Genomic DNA, 22,858 nt, shown 5'->3' on the forward strand with positions numbered 1-22,858 from the left:
TTTTGTTGGCATAGTATGTGATAAGACAAATGAAGTAACAGATTCACCCGAGATACTCTTGCCGGGCTAATTGTAATGTAATTTTGGGATCACAAAAGAACGTCATTTGTGGTTTTTTGCTGGATATGACTCGATACGAAATGCGGTCATAAAGATAAGAATCTGTGTATTCATTCACTGAACCAAATATGGTGGATTAGAAAAGCTACAACAACGCTTAGTCAACCTGACGTAATTCACTTCTAAAACGTCCAGTACTAGAAATTTCGAAATTTATTTATTTTGACAAGAACAGAGTGTAGCTGAAGCCGAAGGAGTAACATGACATAAGAAAACTCAATTTGAAGATTTTTTTTAAATTTTACCTCGTCAGTACGAGTACATTGGATCTACGCTACACATACCCACAGAGGTAAAAATACCTAAATAAATTAATTAACAAATTAATGATTTACAACACCATTGAGTGCTATTAATTAATGGAACTTTACCAATGCAAATATGCCATTTAATATGCGCAAAATGGATCCCATTTAATACAAATGAATGAATGTTTCACCCCTCCTTTGCTATCTTGTAAAATTCTGTAAACATTGAATGAACATTTATTATTATTCAATATAATATATCCTATTTCCCGTGCTAGTAGCCCCACACACATTTAATGTATATACCATGAGTAATGTATAACAATTTATGTTATTATGCGGTGTGCAGAGGTACATATATGTCTATACGAGAATTCGTCCCATAAAAATGTTGAAGTTGATGTTGAGAAAACTAAATTCAATAAATGTTAAAAGCACACACCTCTGACACATGTCAGGACAAATACAAAATTTCACAACCAAAAACGACGAAAATGTATTTTCTTTCGTTTTTTTTTATTATATCTATTAGAGACCGTGTCTGTTGTCGCGAATTTGAAATGATTGAGGTATAGAAATGTGTATACACATTGCATACATTATATAGATATACACGTAACCGAATTGTAGCTTGTACACATTTCAACATTTCAGCTAGTCGGATGGATTCACCGATGACACTTTTTCGGTTGAAAATGCTATTTTCTTTTACAAAATATTGTTATTCCGTTTATAGTATATTGAGGTATAAATGGTGAAAACAGCGAGTTCATCGTTACAGTTTGGGGACATATAAAAACTAACTTTCAATAAATTGTTACGGGGACGATTTAAATTTCCCAGGAAATATTCCGAATTCGGTAGTTTATGATAAATGTTTATTTTATACGATCTACCTTATTACATCCTTTGCCTTTTAAAAATTACGGTTTAGTGTGACGGTATACTTTACAAGTTATAGACTTCCGAATCATCGTAAATAGTGTGCTTATAGCCTAGAGTTAATTTGATCGAACGTAATAGTTGTGTCACGTTCTTATATTTCCTCGTATACGAACGCCAAACACTTTGGGGGACTCTTTTGAAAATGGTTTCGGCGGAATTAGATCAATTTACTATGAAACTACGAACATCGCCTACGAACTTCAAATTTTTCGCCTTCAAAAATGTTGAAATTATAGTTAATATGGTCATGGCCCTAACGAGAAATTCGAAATTATATTCTGTGTAATTTTCGCTATTTTCTGCTTCTACATTTTCTTCTCACTATCTATTTACATTTACCTGATATTACGTATCTATGGGAGAACTTCTTCGACTCGGAACATAGCTTCCAAATCGTCAAAATAATTATATAGAACATAGGTGCATAATCTGCCATTTCTCGCTGTCCCTGTACAGGCTCGAACTATCACAAACCAAAATATGCACCAAAACTGTGATGAAGAGGACGAGACATAAATACACCTCCTGACTTCCTGCCCGGCTCTTATCAACTGCAGAGGACGTCACCTTGGCCACGAGTTCCTGAATGAAGAACAAATACAAAGCACAAAACTCAAAGACATCTTCAATTTCATGAAGGAAGCGCCACCATCGATTAAGACAAACTACTACTTCATGGCACACAAAAGAAAACCAACCGAGATTTCTAACTGTATTCATTGATTTGTAAAGTTGTTAAATTCATTGTAATCTGCCGTTATATTTTCAAAGAATGAGCCAATATACGTAACGAACTAACTTTTCTTCATGTCAAAACAAGAGTGAAGAAAATAGATATTTTCTTCCCCCAACTGTCATCAGACGAAGTGTTGTATAATGGGCTTTTGTTAGGAAAAAATAGGGGTAATCACACCGCACATATGAAAAACATTCTACACCCTCTGTTAAATAAATCATTAGTTCATTGACAAAAGCGTTAAAACTCGTTCCTCGGTGACCTAATAATTAACTCTAGCTACACATAGCGACAAGAAATAGTTATTTTCGCAACAAGTTACGAAAAGTAGGACTTTCCGTTGCCTTTATTGCGAAAAACGTTGTATACAACTCGATGATAACCTATAACTATTATTTAACCGAGTGATAAATGCTTTTTTAGGCACTAGATGTAAACAGAGTGGAGAGCCGACTTATTTTCTTAAGTCGGCTGAAGCCTCGGCTTGGGGTATAGATGACGTTTTAGAGCTTTAGTGTCTTTAGAAAAAAATTAGTTATTAATTCGAGGAATCATATTTTGAAGGTTTTAGCAATCGGCTTAGAACAAAACTCAAAGTTATAGCTCGGCTAAGGCCATTTTTTAGCAAAAACGTAAAAAGTAGGCTTAGCCGAGCTATAACTTTGAATTTTGTTCTCAGCCGATTGCTAAAACCTTCAAAATATGATTCCTCGAATTAATAACTAATTTTTTGCCAAAGACACTAAAGCTCTAAAACGTCATCTATACCCTAAGCCGAGGCGTCAGCCGACCTAAGAAAATAAGTCGGCTCTCCACTCTGGATGTAAATAGCATCCCTAAAAAACGTTTATCATCGAGTTGTATACTACTGATACAGAACTCCGATTCCTTGAGGCACACGAACGTTTTTCGCGATAAAGGCAACGGAAAGTCCTACTTTTCGTCACTTGTCGCGAAATAGACCTAATTCACATTTTTCTTTTGTTGTGGTGTCAAACTTGATATAAGAACAATTTATCAATTAAGTGCTTAAAAGAGGCATCTCTCATCGACAACAACGATAAAGAAACAGTCAAAATTAATAAGGTAAAAGATTTGGTATCAATCAGTGACAGGGCAGATATTCGTAAATTGAGTGGATTTTCAAGAGAATTTTATTTACCGCTTTTTGGTGGATTTGTAAGGATGGAATTTTCAAGGATTTCTGTTTAAGTTTAAAGTACTTATTTACTTGAATTCTATTTTTTTTTACATTTTTCTGAATTCTCTTCGATTTTGAAGATTTTCCAAAAAAAGTTTTTTTTATGAAACTCTTTTTTAAACTTTTCAGATGGCTTTCTGATGATTGTTTTTTGTTAGTAGAGGACTTTCTAGTTTATCCATCCCTTGAAACCATTTAAATCAACTGAAGTAAAACCGACGTATTTTAAGGTTAAGAATTCCTAGAAAGCCGTGAGCCATAATTTTTGAGTGACCATCAAATCCCGCACCACCATTGTTCCATTTATCATCCATTCACATTTCGAAAAAATAAATCAAAATTGTGTCCCATTTATCATCATATCTCAATTATATTTTACGAATGCTTCGGATAATTTTCTTTTTTTTTTCCTTTCTTTTTACATTTTGATTCATATGTAGCCTTTGTCTCATCCGTCATGATTATATACACATATGAAAAATTTGAATTTATGTTCCAGGTTGGCTTTTCGCTACCAAATACAACTAGGAAAAAAATAAAATTAGAGATTGTTATCATACAACAACGGCGAACATAACCCGTGCGTCGGTGTATGTTGTATACAATGTGGATATGTTCACAAAAATGTACACAAATATTTTATGTTCGTTTTCACATTTCGCGTAACATTTTTCAGGTGGAGAGGAATAAATCCACTGGATGTGATATTGTGATGGCATAGACATTTTCCCTTTTTGTTTCAAACGAAGGTGAACTGGATGACATTATTTGAGTTCACAATCAATATTACCCTTACCTAACCCTTCCGATGATGGATTTAACCAGGAAAGATTACCTTCTCCCTGTTTCGTTTATGTGTTATCACGAATACTGTTGGGGCTATGAGGGTTAATCTATATAACTGAACCAAACACAGCAAATATTCGACATTTATATACGATAATGGAGGAAAATATACTGTATTAGTATAACTAATGTATTGCGGCTGATTGAATTGCTCATAATGTAGAAATGTGTGAAAAAAATGATTGATTTCAGCAATGTCGTAGATCCATCACATCAAACAATGAAATATTTAAAGTTTATCACCAGAGTGTTGTCATTTCAGTCTGAATTAGACGGACAAATATTTTCAATTCAATAATTGCAAATAGAAATGATGGATTGATGTTGGAGTTGAGGTGATAGGCCGTGCAAAGTAAAAGAGACTCTTTTAAAGAGTCAAATTTGTATTTATTGCTCAAAGTATAACTGCATACATCCCTACGACAGCGTAGAGTGGAGCACTACTTTCTGCACCCTCAGCATGTAATAGTCGATTACCGTTGTATGCGGTGAAAGTTATTGATTACATGAGGGATCAATTTTGTGATACGAGTCAAACTCAGTGTGTATTTAAGTGTCTACTAAAAGAGTCTAAATAACAGTTTCCAATGAGAGTTGCTTAGAACACACAAGTCTCACAAATTGTCCAGAATCAGTGAATTACTTCCAACAGCCAATGTAGTTTATTTTAATCGCTTTCCCATGCGGATCACATAACTCGGGAAAAACCACAAATGTAACTCAATTTGGAAATCAAGAATTAGTGAATGTAAACACCGAAGAATTACTCGCAAAAGATGACATGATATCTAAAGAAACAAGGCATCAGAACAGTCGGAGCGTTTGCTGCGACTTAGCCCCGTACAACCCGTAATCCTATTTCGTCCGCAACCATAATACGTCCGTAGCCCTAATAAGCCCGGAACCCTAATACGTCTACAACGCTCTAATGCATCTGTTACCAAAATGCAAGTCAAGTTGGGCATTGTCAAATTTACTGAAAGTGTTCATTTTTAAAATTGCGCATAGCGCAATTACGAAAGCCCGTACGAAGTACCTTTCAAATAAAACCAACAATTTACGACATTATTTTAGAAACCCAAAATTTTTTGCCAACTTTCCATTGGGTATTCAATTACCTCTCAAATGAAACAAAAACTAGCAAAATCGTTTGAGATTTACTCGATTTATGTGCAAAAAGCACTTAGGGCCGAGTAGCGGCCTTAGTGCAAGGGCCCAAATTTGAAACTTTTTTTTGCCATCATTCTATTCGGCATTCAATTATCTCTCAAATGAAACAAAAACTAGCAAAATCGGATGAGATTTACTCGATTTATGTGCAAAAAGCACTTAGGGCCGAGTAGCGGCCTTAGTCCAAGGGCCCAAATTTGAAACTTTTTTCGCCACGTTCTTTTCGGTATTCAATTACCTTCCATAAAAAACTAAATCTGGCAAAATCGGATGAGATTTACTCGATTTATGTGCAAAAAACACTTAGGGCCGAGTAGCGGCCTTAGTCCAAGGGCTCAAATTTGAAACTTTTTTCGCCAGGTTCTTTTCGGTATTCAATTACCTTCCATAAAAAACTAAATCTTGCAAAATCGGATGAGATTTACTCGATTTATGTGCAAAAAACACTTAGGGCCGAGTAACGACCTTTGAGCCCTCCCAACAAGCCCACGTTGCATCTTACCCAAAAACAATGTTCAGCAACTTTGTTCTACTCGTCAATACCTTTCATTTGATATATCACAAGCAGCTATTGCGTGCGTATTTCGGTAGATATCGTCGAAAGACTGAAAAACACCTATAGGGCCCTAGCTCTGAAAGGGCCGACCCTACCATGCCCATTTTCGAACTTGACCTTACTTTTGTCGATACCAATCGGGGAAAAAAAGAATTTTGAAAAAAGGTTGTGATTTACTCTAGCTAGAGGGGTCACGGACGGACGGACGGACGGACATTTTTTTTATTGCGGATTCGTCATCTATGAACATAACCAAATGCTTTGCCCTTACTGTCTGCTTCCAATTCGACGTGTTACAAACGGCATATTAATCTTATAAGCCCCCAGTACTTCGTACGGGGCTAAAAATGAAAGAAACAAAAGAAAGATGGGTAGCCATTCCATATGAAGGAAATATATCAAACAAAATCGCAGGACTGTTACGAAGTGGAGTTAGGAGTTACATTCACTCCAGGTATAAAGGTTTTACATTTGCTAAACTCAATCAAAGACCAAGAAGAACATCCACAACCATATATGAAATTCCATGTGAAACTTGTTCATCAATATGCATTGTATTGGCGAGACGGAACGACCCTTCGAAGTACGTAAAGATGAACATGACAGATACGAAGACGTAAATCAACTATTGTGAAACATATCACGAAAAAACGAAATCACAGTATAAACTGGAACAACGCGAGAATCATCACTCATCCGAAAATAAAACTATGAACACTAATAACGGTATCAAACTAAGTAACGCATGGCAAGCATCATTCCAAAATTGCTATAAGATTATCACCTCTTGCCAAAATTGTTTTCTTGACGTGTGGGTATTGCTCATCGAGCCGAAGGCGAGAACCGTGATGACCACACGTCAAGATAACAATTTTGGCAAGAGGTGCATACACGTTTTTATCTGCCTAGAACATATATACCGAGATAAACAAAAAAGCTCTTGAGGGATAATTGATAAATTATTGTTCTAGGCAGATAAAGAAATTTCAGTCTCATTCTTTACCAAGCTCTTATGATGACAACGACTTAGTTGTCGAAAGCAAATAATATTTAAAAATCCAAGTATCTTAATAATTCATTCTCAATAATTTTTAAACTGAAACGTGGGCTCGCGTTTGCTACACGAACAACATATTTATTTGCAATGTGTCAAATACTTGAACTTCAGCGGGGTGAAACGACTCGTCGACAGTGACGGTACAATAATTAGCATAAGGTAGGTACATGCAATTTGCAACACGATGCGCTGGTACCATTGTAAATTGAAGATAGTTGACTGTACACAATATGAGTTCGTTCATTTCAATCGATAAAATGTACATTTGTTAAATTATCTGACGGCTAGCTGTAACGGACTCCACGAATTTTTCTTGTATAACCAAAGGCAGAGAGGTAAAATCGATCGCCTTAATGAATAGTTAAAAATGAAGAGCATTCATGCGGAACATGCCTCATTAGCAAATTATCATAAAATGGTAAATTTCATTTATTTGGCTCCGCGTCCAATAGGTCCTCGATTTTTTTTTGTTTTATTTGCCGAGTCAGCACTGCTGAAGCACCCGAAAATTTGATTTTCTGCTATAAGTTGCTTCGGAGGTGGGTTATCTTGTCAAAGCTGGATTTTTGGTTGTTAACTGCAGAACTTGTTAACTTTGGTTGTTAACTTTAGAAGTAAATTGCAGGTAAAACAGGACAATGAATAGTTACCAGTTTTCATACGCTGGCTGGTAGTATATGTTACATTGCAAATTTTCATCGACTGCGAAAAGTCTTTCAGTTTCTAAATACATTGAGATGGTAGACTTCACCACAGGCGTTTTTTTCTTCTTTCGATTAGGTCTTTGCAAGGTATAAAAGGTATATGAAACATGTGAGATAAGAGAGGAAAAATTATTTAAGAAGTATTAACGCGAACTATGAATAGATTGCACCGAACAACCAAAATACAGGTCGGTGCAGGGCCTATTATGTAGAATTAAATTTGCAAAAATTCGCACAAAATTCTTCACAAATTTGCAAAATTTTTCAAAAAATAACTTCTACACACCTTCAAAGTCAAGTTTATTGCTTTATTCACTTTAAATTGTACTATAACAGACAAAAGAACGCAAAGACTTGCAAAATGTGCTGAAAATGAAGCGTAAATTTGTGCAAATTTTTGTGAATTTCTGTGAATTTTTGCAAATTTTGCGAATTAATTCTACATAATAGGCCCTGGGTCGGTGGCACCTCTTTTTAAACTATTAAAGTAACTTCTATTCACATAGTCAGCCGGATCTGAATTAGTGAAAATTCATTTTTCTTATAATTCGCTAAAACTATGTCCACTTCAAAAGTTTATGAGTAAATGAAAAACCGAATTCTTCACTTCGTGTATTCCTTTATTGATCAACTACATAATTACAGCTTCATCATAAGTCGGCGGATCTGGAACAGAAAAAATTATTTCACATTAATGAATGAGGGTAAGTTACTTGTCAAAGAATACCTAATTCTCCTGATGCATTCCCAGCATCAGGAATCAATGATGTCTCAGAATTGTAATCGTTATCTTGCTCTTGTGCTTGTAACTGCCTAGCTGCTAGTCTCGTTTCAGCCGGACGAGCGAAACGCAGAGGCACAGTGCCAATTATTATCGGAATTTCTAGGAAAACATCACTTCGACATGTATTGTCAACGACACCATGTACCTGTGTGGTGTGATTTATTTGTAGCAAAAATTGAACTCAATGGTCGGTCAATATGTAACGAATGTAAATTACCCGCAATTTGTAGGATAACTTGAGCACTTTACTTGAGGTACTATCCGATGGTGGCACATTACTGGGCACTTGTATGTCCACATTGTAAACTTCGACTCTTTCAAAAGGACTAGTGAAACCCTTTTCAACCAGGGCATTTTCTTTGATTTTCCCTCGGACATTACTGTGTCGGTCTGTATACTCGAAGAACTGTATGAGTTTAACGGAAAATTTCTCAATCGGTTGATCGCTTTCGTTAATCACTTGTATCCTCAGCTGAATAACTTGATTCGGCACGAATCCACTGTGTGGAATAACGGCAGTTACGAATAACGGATCAGTTTTAAAGCAACATAACAAACAGCATAGATTGAATCGCTCCACAAATTTGTTTATGACCGGATACTGCAAGAAAGTAAGAGCAATCCTGGTCAGTCAAAAACACTCAAAAGAGTAAAAGTGACGCAAGTCCCTGTGCATACTTCCAAAAAAACTGATATCGCTGGCAGTGACGCATTCTGCGCATTTACGCAAAAACTGTAACAGCAAAAATTTGACCAAAGAAATTCTAGAAACAAAATTTTACCAAAAAAATTTTGTGTCACAAAGTTTGAAAAATTAAAAATTTTAAAAATTTAAAAAATTTAAAAAATGTAAAAAGTTTAAAAAATTTAAAAAATTTAAAAAATTTTAAGCTGCAAGAACGTGTGATAGCTCGTTGAGATCGTACGCACGCCTAGTTTTTTTAATGGTAATTTGGAGTCATTTGTATTTGAATTGTAGAACTTCAATATTTGCTGTATATATGGTTCTGCAGTCTACGACACAATTTTTTTTTTTTAAATTTTTTCTAGTAATAGGACTTGCGTCACGGGCGCTATGCTAACGCGCGCCTATGATTAAGTGATACCAACGAAAAGCACCAGTAATTATTTCAAACTCTATAGCAGTCAATGAATGACGTGTGATCACATCATCACGCGCTACAGATCTAAAAAACGCAATCCAAATGATTCAATTCACATACGTTACCATTATGACTACTCAACAGTATATGTTACGTATGTGTGTGGTTTCATCGATATCGCAAGTGGAATGAATATAGATTGGATTGGCTCTAACGAAATTGTAGGATCTTTGTTGATGTACGTTATTACACTTCGGCTTACCCGCAGGAACTCATGTAGGTTAAGGTCCAAGGGTTTAACTAAAGTAAATTCCTTCTTATACGTTCGATCAGTCCAAGATGACTTCAACAGCACGACACTGACATAGTATCGAATATGTCCATAAGTACTTTCCACCGAACTGGGAAAGCCTGGCGACAATAAACATTCGAATGGATAACTGTACACATCTGGTTGAAATTCGCCTCCTTTATTCGATATCAAAACAACAATCATGATTAATTTGCGTGTAAAACAAAAACTTAATGAGAAATGCAACCGGACACAGACCATTGACCAAATTAATTTCCTCGTCGATGTAAATTTCTTCCCAAGCAAATATGCGTTTATTTCGTGCAGTGCCTTTGGAAAATTTTATTGTAGCTTTACCCACAACGTTCATGAATATACCTGACGAGACGAAAATGAGCTACATTTTTATTACGTTCCGTTTATGACGAGTCGGTCATTATGTTTGGTGTTATAAATATTATTAATATTTTACCCAGTAAATATTTTCTTTTAAAAAACGTCAGTACAACTTGACCTCGAAGCGATTCACCACCGGTTATCACTCGTTGGTTATTATCAAAGTCAAACAAAATATCACATTTTACACTTTCGGTTGGCATTTTATGGACTCGACGGTGAGAAATTTATTCCACCCGACGATAGATGATGTACTGTAAATTTTCGGCGAAAAATTTTCCCAACTGTTTATTGGTTTTATGTGATGGAATGTTTACAAATTGTTAACACTCGCACATATAATTTCGACCATTCGATATATTCAAGGTTCTCTCGGTATTAAAAAAAAACGGTTAGAACATTTCACATTCATATTATAAACAACATTTCGACAATAAATCAAATTTGAAGAGATAAAAAATTGAAAGAAAATGTGTAACGTTTTCGTAATCGCCAATGAGATGTTATTTATACGCATGCATCAGTATTGAAAGTTTGTTTAAATTGGGAAATTATAACGCAATTTTCCTTCATTTTAAATACTTTTCCAGTACAAACTGTTCGATTGTTTATTTATTCACTTCACAAAGTTTTCTTTTTCCTTTGCTATTCGGTTGGCGAATATCGTCGGGTTAATTAATTTGCTGTAGATGATAAGATTATCAACTTCTGACTAGCAAAACTCAAATGTAAATTTATAATTTTTCCGCTTTTAAAACCAAAACTCGTACGAACGTGTATAATAGAAACAGAAAACAGAAACGGAAAAATCTCAATATATATGTGTGCCGGGCCGTTCTTACCATGTTATTAGCTGCGAAGGAACTTTAGTGGAAAATTGTATGTGATGGTGGTGGAAACCAGATTCGGCGGCATGAATATTACGATTCTAGGTTGGCGCCAGAAGTCTGTCACTGTACCAAATCAATATTAATTCGCCAACGTTATGGTGAGCTGAACCAGTTCCTGCTTGGTGGTTTTTTTCAGGAGACAGACGCATTGACATTTGACGGTGATGGAGATTTTTGGGATTAAGGGAATGTTAGATGCTATTCGCACACTGTGCAAATTGACTATTCGCATTTCGCACAATGTGCGAACAGCGTTTTCGTAAGGAGATTTTATTTCTCAGGACGTTTCCGCAATTTTTACACGTAAAATTCAGGGTCTATTATTGATAAATATATTTACCGAATTCACTAGAATTTACCAAACACGAAGGAGTTCCTTTGTTACATTTCGCCGAATAAGAATGACGAGCCAAATCTTCTGGCAGAGTACAAAAGACAATATTTAGGCTCACCTGGATCAAAGCACCTAGCAGGGTAATAGAAAAAAATAAAATAGTACTTAAATCGAAGCATGCGAATATTTCCATACCTTCTTTTTCATAATGTCATTGCAAATTACCATTAAGGCTGCTAATGGTATTATTGGTATCAAAATACTACTCTATTTGACGTGTAAAAACCTCTATTACCCTGCTAGGTGCTTTGCCTGGATCGTTTTTTTTTTCTTCGAAAACAGTCGCCAGTTTGACAGACGCCATCAATGATTTAAAGAAGAAAAAGCGGCTGTATTTCGTCCCATCCAAATGTAGAGATCCGTCACAGTCGGATAAAGAAGTATTTAAGGAGCAGAAAAAATAAACCAAATATTTACTGAATTCGGCAAATTTCAATAAATTCAACAGATAAAAGGTCTTGCGTAAAATGTTCTTGTGTTTAGCTAGTTACAAAATATTGTTGTAAAAGAAGCTTTGTAATTTTTTATTTAAATATAAACTTTTAAAATGTGATGTCGAATCCAAAACGTTTATGGCCTACGTCACGTCGGATCATCGATGAATGTTTTGAGCTTGGCTCCTTCACTAAACTAATCAAATGTTATTTCTCACTGATCAAAAAATCCAATAAAAGCCAACTCCTTCATTTAACCAAATAATGTGTATCTCCCGAAGCCCATTCCTTTCCATTTAAAATGACACCAAACACGCTTTTTTGAAAATTGAAAAAAAAACTACAGTCCCCGTGCCGAATCCAGAACGAAGGATTTACTAATTAGTCATTCAATACCTGAAAGGCTTTTGTGTCTGGTGGAGATTGCTTTGTGTTTGAATTGGAGATCGACCGTCTGCAAGCTTGTTATACTGAAAATAATCTTAGAGTAGTTATACCGAATCATTTGATACTCTTGTTACTGAGCATACGGTATTTTTTACGTTGCGATTTGGCAACGGACCAAATGCAACACTGGAACTCACCCACAGCGCGAGGCTATTAATACTAAAGCTAGTCAAAAAGCAAACAAACAGAGCAAACAGCTCTTCCCTTACCCTTGATCACGTGAAGTGAAAAACAGTGAAGCAGCGACGCTGTTTCGACCTCGGGATTCAGTGGCGGTCAGCGACTAGCGTGATCTAGCCATCATCAGTTGTTTCCACTGATCCCTTCCCAAGACAGCTGTAAAACTTTCAATTGAACAAGTGCTGAAAGTCTACGTAAAAAGCTTGCCATCTACAGATGGAAAATTCGGACTATGAAGGAAAGCTACTTCGAAGTAAAAACCATCAGATCGTAGCAAAAACAGATCAGTTCATTCACAGAGAAAATTCGCACAAAAAACAAAGGAAAATCCACAGCAACTCACCGCGTCCACATAACAAACAGCGAACAAAAACACTTGCACAACATCACAAACCGAAACTCGAAAACTGATCCAAACGAAATGACTTGAAGTAAATTCCTTGACTCTAAGTCTAAGTTATCAATCACTTGCGATAAAAACAAACTTATTTACCACTCCTGGTTTGGTAATGAAACTGGTTACAGAATCAACTCGTAACGTGATCTAGGAGTCATCGTCAATAATATAAGCTTTCATTCGTCAGCTTTTTAAAAATTTCGAAAATGTAATTACGTTGCGTTGTATGCACAATTGCTTGGTTAGGAGCCGACTTGAATATTGTAATGCGGTAGGGAACGCGGTATAAGAAGTATTTCGATGTTTTTATGCACCCGTGCAAACCTGAATATGCTAATCGGCATTTGAATATGAAGAGGAGACGATTGATTAATAAACGATAAAATCATTCATCATCTTATGGCCACGACGTTGAGCCAGTTGTGTATTACAATCATGGCCATCATGGCAGACTGACCAGAAGGAATCTTAGTGTGAGCAAATTGATTTTTTACACATCGACATATTCAAGTCTAATGTCGAACACAACGAGCCGCTTAATGGAGTACAAGATCATCACGACAAGTACTTTTCAAGTTGTAACATTTTCGATGAATTAATTAAAAGAAGAAGAAGAAGAAGAAGAAGAAGAATTAGGTCTTTTAAGAGTTTGGCCATGAGTATCGGAATGAATGTGGTATTGGAATCCAAGAGTGTTGGATCGGTAGTGATTGGAACGGAAAATGGATATACGATTTAAAATTTCTTTAAAATCTTTTTGTTTTCTTTTTGTAAATTAATGATTGATGTGTTATTGGGTCGAGAGGCCTGTTTATTGATCAATAAACGAATAAATAAATAAGCTGTGTGAAGTGCGCCAAAGGCCATACAACTTTCCGTTGTCAGATCATCCAGATTTTCATGCCGTGAATACGGACCGGTCAACTTAGATTTTTTTAAAAATTATCTATTGCTGTTTTTTTGACCGAATTTAGAATATTATCTGTCTAAAATACGCAATGGCCTCGAGAGAGCGTGTTTTTGTTGTTGTTGTTGTTTATTTTGTCTGAAGTTACCCTAAATTCACGCAAAACTTACCCAAATTCACCAAAAATTACCCGAATTCGCTGAATTACCTTTTCGGTAAATTTTGGTGAATTCAGATAATTTTTGGTAATTTTCAGTAATTTCAGTAATTAAAAATGTCAATAGTATGTCCTGGGTCGAAGTACTAGACTTGTGAGTTGTGATAGTGTACTAAGGCAATTCTAGAGCTTATGAATCTGTGAAACATAAGTATACCACCACGTACATTGGAACATCCAGCGCTTATTAAACAAGAGAAAAGTTTTCAACTTAGTTTCGTTAGTAGTCATTTTTTAGTTTCTCCATTAATTGGCTGTCTTCCTCGACTCACATTGAATGGAAAGTCATGTTGCATCAGATACTTCCTTTATGTAAACTCGACTCAAGACAGTTTATACATAGATAATTTCCGAGAAGCATTTTCAATTTATTTTGGTGGTTTTTGTGTCTTTTGTTTCAAACAAAGACATTTTCATGCTTTCAATTAGTTAATAATTCATTCGACAGCGTTCTTGTACACTTACCGTCTATGAGAAACCTTACGCGGTACACTTTAATTGCATTTAATACAATTTAATCGAAAATTTCTGTTTTATTACTTAAGAGTTCTTCATGAGATAATAATTTTTGATCCGTGAGTACATGCATGAGTAGATGAGTATAAAATGAAGATTCCATTTCGTCAGTGAGAAAATCCCGGCTAAGAATTCGGGACGTTCAGTTGTTTGTCTCTGTTGAATAAGATGGTGTGCGACGGAAAACCGGATATGATGGCTTGAATGTCTTGGCATCAGCGTCAGTTGGTTTTGCGGACGTTGCTTCCTCGTATGTTGGTGGATCTGAAGATGAATGCTCGTTGTTTGAATGAAAAAACTTACGAAAATCGACGAAATAATTTACCGATTCCCTCAATCGATGTAAATGGTGGTGCAGTTGGACCCGAATCTCCTGATGGTAAAAGTGGCAGAATAGCTGGTTCGTTATAACTGTCCGATGGGTACGATGCGAATGGCGTGGGCTGTTGAGTGATTACATTCTGGCCCAGTACGTTGCTCAATAGAATCGGATATGTACCGATTGTTATGGGCATATCTAAGACTGGGTCTTCGCGACAACAGTCCGCAGATCCACGAACCTGTTACGAAATCATTGAGTTACTCGAAATAAACACAAAGAAAAGCTTAAAGTATTCACTCGTAGACGGTACGTCACTTTCACAATATTACTGGTTGATTCATCCGTTGGTGGCACAGGTGGTACAACTACGTTTACTGTATACGTTTTAGCTTGATTCTTGTCGCAACCACCGCATGTTTCTTCTGCCAATTCGATTACATCAGATGTCGTACGGCTACTGTTGGCATGCGTATAGTATTGAATGTGCTAAATAAATGAAAATTGTTAAGCTGTGCCAGGTGTGAGGGTATAAGCATCTAAGGTCATCCACAAAGGACGTCGACTAACTCACTTTTACAATTTGAACTTGCAACTTGTAAAACGTTTGATCGCTCTTATTGTTGATATCTAAGAAAAGCTCTATCGTCTGGCCGGCAGTGTAACCCCCGACGGGTAGCCGAGCGTTTACGAAGAATGGACCAGTTTCACAGCAACACAATAGGCAGCAAATGAAAAAGGTTTTTCGCAGTTCTCTCGAGACTGGGTACTGTAAACGAAAAATCATTCCTGCAAAATGCTTGCGATTCTAACCGGTTATGAATATACCCGAAGTGTTAGGTCATCATTAAGATTGACCGGCTTCAGAACCGTAAAAAATTCTTCGAATTCTTGATCCGGCCACATCGGCCGATCTAAGTTAACAATGACACTGTACCGGATAAAGCCGGTATCCCCTTCGACCGATGTTGGCAGAGCTGGCGGCAGTGCACAGCTGAATGTGTAATTATATTCACCCGGTTGTACAACGACTTCACCTGGAAAAATTGGCGTAGTAAACATTCAAGTAAACAAACATAAATACTCATGGAGACATCTGCTTTTCCAGAGAGAAGAAAACGATGCAAAATCTCTTTACGAGTTATAATATACAAAACAATCACAACCAAGCAGTTTTGAATTTATGAACCAGTGTGTTTATATTTGACGAAAAAAAAATCTCCTAAAAAAAATTCTCTCTCGCTCTATCTCTCTCGCTCGCTACTCAACCAAAACATTTACTGTCTGGATTATATACAAAATAAGGCAGTCGATCTTGTTGTATATAATCTTCTGTCTTCTGTCTGAATATAACCAGATGAAAATTCGTCTTATTAAAATAAAAAATAAAATAAAATTGGTCTTGAACGCTATAATAAATATAGTGTTTCTATCGGAGTGGTTCCGCGCCAACATAACCACAAGTGTTAGAAATTTAAATTAACTCTACAGTTGCGGCAATACAAATTTCAGCGTTCTATTCTATGCTCTATGTGTATTATGCAACCGTATAATGAATTGGTATGGTAGTGGTATGCATTGGAATGGTATGTCGGATTTGGAAGAAGAACGACCACAGATAACGTTTTGTCTCAATGCTTTATCAAGACACATTCCACATGCACTGTTAACGTTAATATAAGAGGCTAAGAAAAGCCAAGGTACGGGATTGTAATCAATTAATGTATCACTTATAGACAAATATACAATGTTGAGAGGAAAATGTTCAAGAAAAACGAAAACGGTTACATTACCGGTTACAAAGCGGTTGTACAGCCTTTTCCAATAGTTTAACCTGAAACAGTTCATTTAAAAACGATTCAGATCGGAATAAATATCAGACCATTAGTCTAAGACTGCCGGTAATTTCTATTATTTTAGTACTAAATTTTACAGTCGACGTCAGGTTAATTTAGACATCAATTTTCTTCACCTGTTCCACTCATATGAACAACATTACCTATAGTTACACGCACAATGGTAAAACCATAGAAACACATATGAGCAGTTTTGTTTGAATGAGTGGACCAGTTGAAAAACGGCTGAAGTAAATTCTTGTCCAAATTTAACTGACGTTTACTGTAATTAAGAATTCAGATGGAAAATTGCTGTTGAACCATTATGCTCTAAGTTGTGAGGTCCGGTGAAAGCTTGAGTTCATAGTCCACCTTGAACAATTGAACGACAAAAATTTAGATATCCTTAGAGCCAGTCCGGACTCGAGCATACAAGACCTTTGTGAATTCTTTTAATTTAGCGGTAGTTCCATGGAAACATGAAACTTAATTTGTGGTCACTATATTTTGTTAATTGGGTTGATAAATAGACATTTTTGTCCGAATAACTAATTCACAATAAACGTTGAGGGTAGTATACCACTGACCGACACTAATATAGCGAAATCGTGTGCATATATTTATGGTTATATTAGTTTGGTTAGGTCGTAAAGCTATATAAAGACGGTACAATCACGTTCAAGTATAGCTATTCAACCTGCTCTTGTTCAGCAATGAAAAGTAGACAATTTTTTTAGATTCAACGTTCCCCAAATCTAATGATGAAATGACTTTTATCGATCATAAATACCACATCATGAAAATGCTTAAGTCAAATTAAATGGAAAAGAAATATTTTACTGAAATTGAAATTGAATTTCATAAAAAACGGAAACGGATAAAATGACTTCAGACAGGAAAGAAGTATAGATACTATCAACTGTAACAAAGATTGTGTATGTACTAGTCATTCAAGGTGAAACACTCATCATTGAATATGAAGTCCATGTCAAAGTGTCAATTTTGTATATACATACACAGAGTACGATAAACATTGATTTACCAGACATGTAGTCTTGGTGGCGCCAATATAATATTACTTTAAGTCGTTACATGGGGGGGAAAACAGTTGGGTTGTATCGTTGCCGAAATATTTCAAATATAATATATTTTTAGACTGACCCTATGTGCACAACATACCACTTTCACCTCCTACAAAAAATGTCTTGTTGTTCAGGTAATATTCTTCGCCAATGTGGGTCTTTTTGTTGTCTTTTGAGCCAGTGGTCCATTTGCAGTAAGCTCTTCCGATAATTTTAACATAAATTCCTGAAACATTGAATTTATTTATAAACGTTCAATGTCACTGCCAAAACACACTTATAATCCCGAAACATTTCTGTGGAAAGAATTATTATAAAAGTTGTTAAATTCGGCGCGCGTGTGTGCCATTTCGATTAATTAATCTTTATCTTAATAAGCCATTATTCAAAACGATTGTTGCACGCAATGCATTATGCTGATCGATTGGTGATGTCATTATGTTATGTATTATAAATACAAACCTCTGACTGTTTTCTCCTTAAACAATTTTAAAACAACACGCCCACTTAACAATTGCCCGCCATAAAAAACCCGCGACGGATTGTTATCGAAACTGATTTCACACGTTGTAGGACTCATCTTGTTTTGATTAACGTTATAGTCTAATGAACATCAAAAATTATGTTTCCAATTAATTTATTCGGTTAATTGTCATTGCTATAGAGACGGACGGTATCGGAGCGCACACAATTAGCAAAAAGTATCGGAACAAAATAATTTTGAATCGAAATGTTTATGGCTCAGGCCCCGAAATAGATATTCACATAAACGAATACAATAATAATGGTGAGACTACTAGTTTGGAGCACGTTTGTGTTTCAACTGATATATATATAATGGAAATTCTCTTCGATATTTTTTTTTCGCATGTTGCGTTTTACTCAAATAACGTGGCCTCTTCTTAAACACTTTGTAATCCATAAAACGGTGACGTAGTTTTCTGGTTTTATTGTGTCTGCAAGTTCAGAGTTGTGTTAGTAAAGTAAGAAAAACGCTTCTAAGCTACACACAGCACTAATTTGGTTGAATTGGAAAATTGATTGTTAAACAGCCTTTCGATGTCAACCGTTTTGATTTTATTCCATGGAGACGACTGCAGAAATAAAACGTAGAACTGGTCTTGCATGGGTAGCGTTCGGAAAACTCAGGCCAATTTTCAAAGGCAAAATAAACAATAGTCTGAAACGTAAAGTGTTCGATACGTGTGTCGATTGTAATTCATTATATAATATATATGTAATGTGGTGTCGTTAAAATCGCTTGAACGACCTGTAAGTTATATTCAAGTCTAACGTTTGAAAGTTGCCATTGTGATGAAATTGAATGGTAAATATTTGAACACTGTACCGAGTATGTGTGATCGAAGAAAGCGGTAAGGTTGCACATCTTCCCTATGTGTATCTACTTAGGCTGGATTTCCAGTTACCAAAAAAAGTCCTCCGTGTGAGAGACAAAATTGAATTTTTTTCAATTTTTGCTTTGAGTACTTGACAGCTCGTCCTCTCACGGAGTACTTTTTGTTGAGTGGAAACCATACTTTATTAACTGAAAGTTGAGCTTACCGTTTATATGCATAAGAGTCAGAGGAAGTGGGTGCATACACCTTCGTTTGGCAAAACTGTCTTTATCTTCTAATATTGGGGTTGGTATTGTCATTGAAATTGCATATACGTTTCGAATACGTCATGGGATTGCATTTCAAACCAGATGAGCTTGCAGCAAATTACTGCTTACAAGCCCCATATGTTAAGCTGCTGTGGATGGCGCCAGTTGAAAACCTATGGCATTTAATTGCTATTTGCTCCGGATTGAATGAAATACTGAAAGTTTTCGACAATGAAATGAAAGGTAGAAGTGTCATGTCCTTGAAATATCTCCGAAACAATCCCCACCCCTTTCAATTTCCAAAAAAGAATTCCTTGCTCTTCCGTTAGAATTTGGTAAAAGAGTAACAAAATGTGACCGGAAATGCTTCTGCTATAGAAGGAAGCTATTTCGGATTTTTCCTTTCCTCAAGACCAAAAGCTCACAAATTCTGCACAGATAAAACAATTCTTTTACTTAAATAATGAACGATTTGTGAGAAACCACTCAGTTCATCATAATCTTAAAATTAGTGTCATAGGATACGGTCAGTCACCTGGGATCTGGGTCCTATCGACCTCCTCTTCTTGGAAATAAATGAAATTGAAATTGAATAAAACGCAAGTGAAGTCTTTAGAAAATGACGAAAATTCATTTATTAAATTGTCGTGCCATACAACTTACTTACCATCTGATGAAAAATATTTTTCAGATCATCTATGAGGATTGCTTCGGTTTACTCCTTCATCTGACTCGATAACTTCGTTGTGATTGCGGTTCACATTTTTATTGGTTTTACTTCTCCAGGTTCAACTGTGACTGTACAAGCTAACAGACATTGCTTGTTTATATACATCGGATACATTGGTCTGTATGTCCCGGCCAGTTCTTTGTCCGATTGAATAGATTCTCCCACCTGGTAATCCGGAACCACTGTGGATATAGATGGAACGATTATTGCATTGTCGACATCTACCCACCGTACTACATACGTCTATCAATAATATTCTCCTTTTTGTCTGAACTGGTGACGATAGTCTGAGATACGGCTGCCTTTAAATGTTCGCCGTTGTTCGATATCGATTTGGTGGGCTGCTCTGAAATAACCATGTCACCGGTTTGAGTATTCTGAACCGGATACGTACCGATTACAAGCAGAAACTCAAATTTCAAATTTTCGTCGTCATTGCAACCTACGAACGATTCTACCTGAAAAGAGGATTTGTCATTCCGAATAGCGAATAGCGTCATGGTAGTCGTACCGTTAAGTGGTAACTTATTGAACAAATGTTGGACTTTTCAGTTCGAGCTGTTGGTGGCACTGTCACGATCAACTTTCGAGAAAGTTGCTCACCTGCCTTACAACCCTCACAGGTGAATGTTGCTAGTTTGTCAGTTGAACTCCATGTTCGGTCGTTTGCGTAGAATTCAACTTTCTGCAATTTACGTAATGAAATGAGAGATTAACATTCACTGCATCAGTAACCGTCGAAGGTGTTCAAAGTTTACCTTAAATATTATTCCCGTGAAGTTGTCGTATGTGTGATTGCTCTTGTTGTCCACGTTTATTGTGATCTCTATAGCCTGTCCTGGTGCATAGCCTTTCATCGGCACTTTGGCAGAAATTTTGGCTGGCTCTGTTAGCCAGCAGCATAAACAGCAACAATATTTGGTGAATATAAACTCACCCTCGTCCGACTGTGGATACTACGGTGAGAAAAATTACTCATTTCCCGTTCGAACCGATCAATTAATCAAATATCTTACACTATTAGACTCATCATCGTTCAAATTTAACGGATTTAAAACTGTGAATGATTCGACGAATTCCTTCTTTTTATCCACGTCTTCTTCAATGACAACAGTCACCGAATACCGTATAAATCCCTTGCGTTCTTCCACAGAGGTATGGCACTCATCCGGTATATTACAATCAAATAAGTATTTATAGTCACCGGATTCAACAGTTGTGCAATCTTAATGGAACCAAAAGATTATTAGTTTTGGTGTAATGTTGAAGCAGACTGACCGAACGTTTACCTGACTGATTATTCTGACTACCGACGTAATAGATCTTTCGACTAAAGTAGACCTCTTCTTTCGAATAGGTGCTAGTATGTTTACTGCCTTCGATCCACTTACAGTAACCTCGTCCAACTATGTTTGCGTATATTGCTAGAAAAGAAAGTTGAATTGACGAAGCTCAATCAAATTTCAAAATATAAAATTCTTGCCTCGAACTACTGTCGGTTCATTTATTGCCAAATGAACACACCCATTTACTACCTGCCCAGTATAATAGACCCGGTTTGGATTATTTTCGAAAACTATTGAACATGTTGGTTCACCGTTTGGTTCTTCAAATTTCGTGATTTGATTGTTGTCACTAACTTCCACTTTTTCACTCATTTTTGATTACAAAACCAAATTGATCCAAATCAACCATTCACAAGATTTTCAGCTAATTTCATCAATTAAAAACGAGAAACGAATCAAAGCGAAAGAATTCTGTCACCATTCAATACACAACATTGTCTTGTTTTTGTTGTATTAACTTCAGTCCATTGGAGTCTCATTTACCAAAATACGCTTTTTGTATATAAGAGCGTTACTCAAAATGATGACGTGATCTCTCGCTCTCTCTCTCTCAGTTGTATTTTTAGTTTTTTTTTGTTTGAATTTGATAAGGAGTGACTATAGTATGGTGTTGACTTGGAATTCATCATTTATGTACGTAAATACAGACACATCTTTCCAAGTATTTGTAATTTTCTAATTCATCTTCCACACTCATTCACTCAACACAAACATGTTGTTGGTAGGTAAGCCCAATATTTATTTTCAGGTCACGTGGTCAAATATTTAAATAAGAAAATTACCACGGCAAGACGAGAGTTATCGAACTGTACACAAGTACAAATATAAAGAAGCTCTTCACATAATTTATTTATTAAAATTTAGCATATTGGTTGCATCCAAGGAAAACATTCAATTTCAATTTCAATTTGGTTTATTAATTCGGGATTAATTCGATCTGTTCAATCTGTCAAAGTGACGTTTTTAACGTCAAAAGCAAACCTATGCAATGAATGTATAAACCAGGTATTGTCCGTCATACAAACCGGAGGACACAGCGATTTCAACTCATGAGAGGTGAATTTTTTTTAAATTAAATCGCTATGTCCTCCGTTACATACAAAGTTTGACATTCGACTATACCTTCTGTTGACGTTCATTGAACCTATGAGGAAACAGTAAAAATAAATGATTTAGTTCGCTGATGGAAAAACCGATTTTCTTCCCGGGAGCAAAATAGGCAAAAACTTCCCGATCTTGAATAAAATAAAGATTTGTGTTCCTAATGGGAAATATTTCCCGGGAGCAATGCTCCCGTGCTCCCTATGATTTTCCATCAGCGATTTAGTTAGCAAACGCAATCGCTTTAAACACGTCAATTGAGAACGATAAAATCATTTGTGCCGCAGGATTCGGTGTCA

General features: G+C 36.1%; 3 protein-coding genes across 3 annotated transcripts; all 3 read right to left on the bottom strand.

Annotated features, from left to right (window-relative positions):
- Positions 1–8,182: 8,182 nt before the first annotated feature.
- On the bottom strand, positions 8,183–10,552 carry LOC119078082 (arrestin domain-containing protein 3-like). Its single transcript, XM_037185539.1, has 6 exons — positions 10,235–10,552; positions 10,021–10,140; positions 9,733–9,938; positions 8,585–8,968; positions 8,311–8,512; positions 8,183–8,249 (listed from the first exon to the last, which is right to left on the bottom strand). Exons 1-6 carry the CDS (start codon positions 10,359–10,361, stop codon positions 8,215–8,217), a joined length of 1,074 nt encoding a protein of 357 aa, XP_037041434.1. The 5' UTR covers positions 10,362–10,552; the 3' UTR covers positions 8,183–8,214.
- Positions 10,553–14,537: 3,985 nt separating this feature from the next.
- LOC119078077 (arrestin domain-containing protein 3-like) lies at positions 14,538–18,601 on the bottom strand. Its single transcript, XM_037185536.1, has 7 exons — positions 18,239–18,601; positions 17,874–18,002; positions 15,688–15,896; positions 15,434–15,628; positions 15,160–15,348; positions 14,866–15,100; positions 14,538–14,804 (listed from the first exon to the last, which is right to left on the bottom strand). The coding sequence occupies exons 1-7, from the start codon at positions 18,354–18,356 to the stop codon at positions 14,683–14,685; spliced, it is 1,197 nt and encodes a 398-aa protein (XP_037041431.1). The 5' UTR covers positions 18,357–18,601; the 3' UTR covers positions 14,538–14,682.
- Positions 18,602–19,990: 1,389 nt separating this feature from the next.
- LOC119078076 (arrestin domain-containing protein 3-like) lies at positions 19,991–21,938 on the bottom strand. Its single transcript, XM_037185535.1, has 7 exons — positions 21,596–21,938; positions 21,402–21,536; positions 21,129–21,337; positions 20,871–21,068; positions 20,624–20,797; positions 20,354–20,570; positions 19,991–20,294 (listed from the first exon to the last, which is right to left on the bottom strand). The coding sequence occupies exons 1-7, from the start codon at positions 21,768–21,770 to the stop codon at positions 20,140–20,142; spliced, it is 1,263 nt and encodes a 420-aa protein (XP_037041430.1). The 5' UTR covers positions 21,771–21,938; the 3' UTR covers positions 19,991–20,139.
- Positions 21,939–22,858: the final 920 nt, after the last annotated feature.

Source organism: Bradysia coprophila, unplaced genomic scaffold (genome assembly GCF_014529535.1).
Source record: "Bradysia coprophila strain Holo2 unplaced genomic scaffold, BU_Bcop_v1 contig_24, whole genome shotgun sequence".
NCBI lineage: Eukaryota > Metazoa > Arthropoda > Insecta > Diptera > Sciaridae > Bradysia > Bradysia coprophila.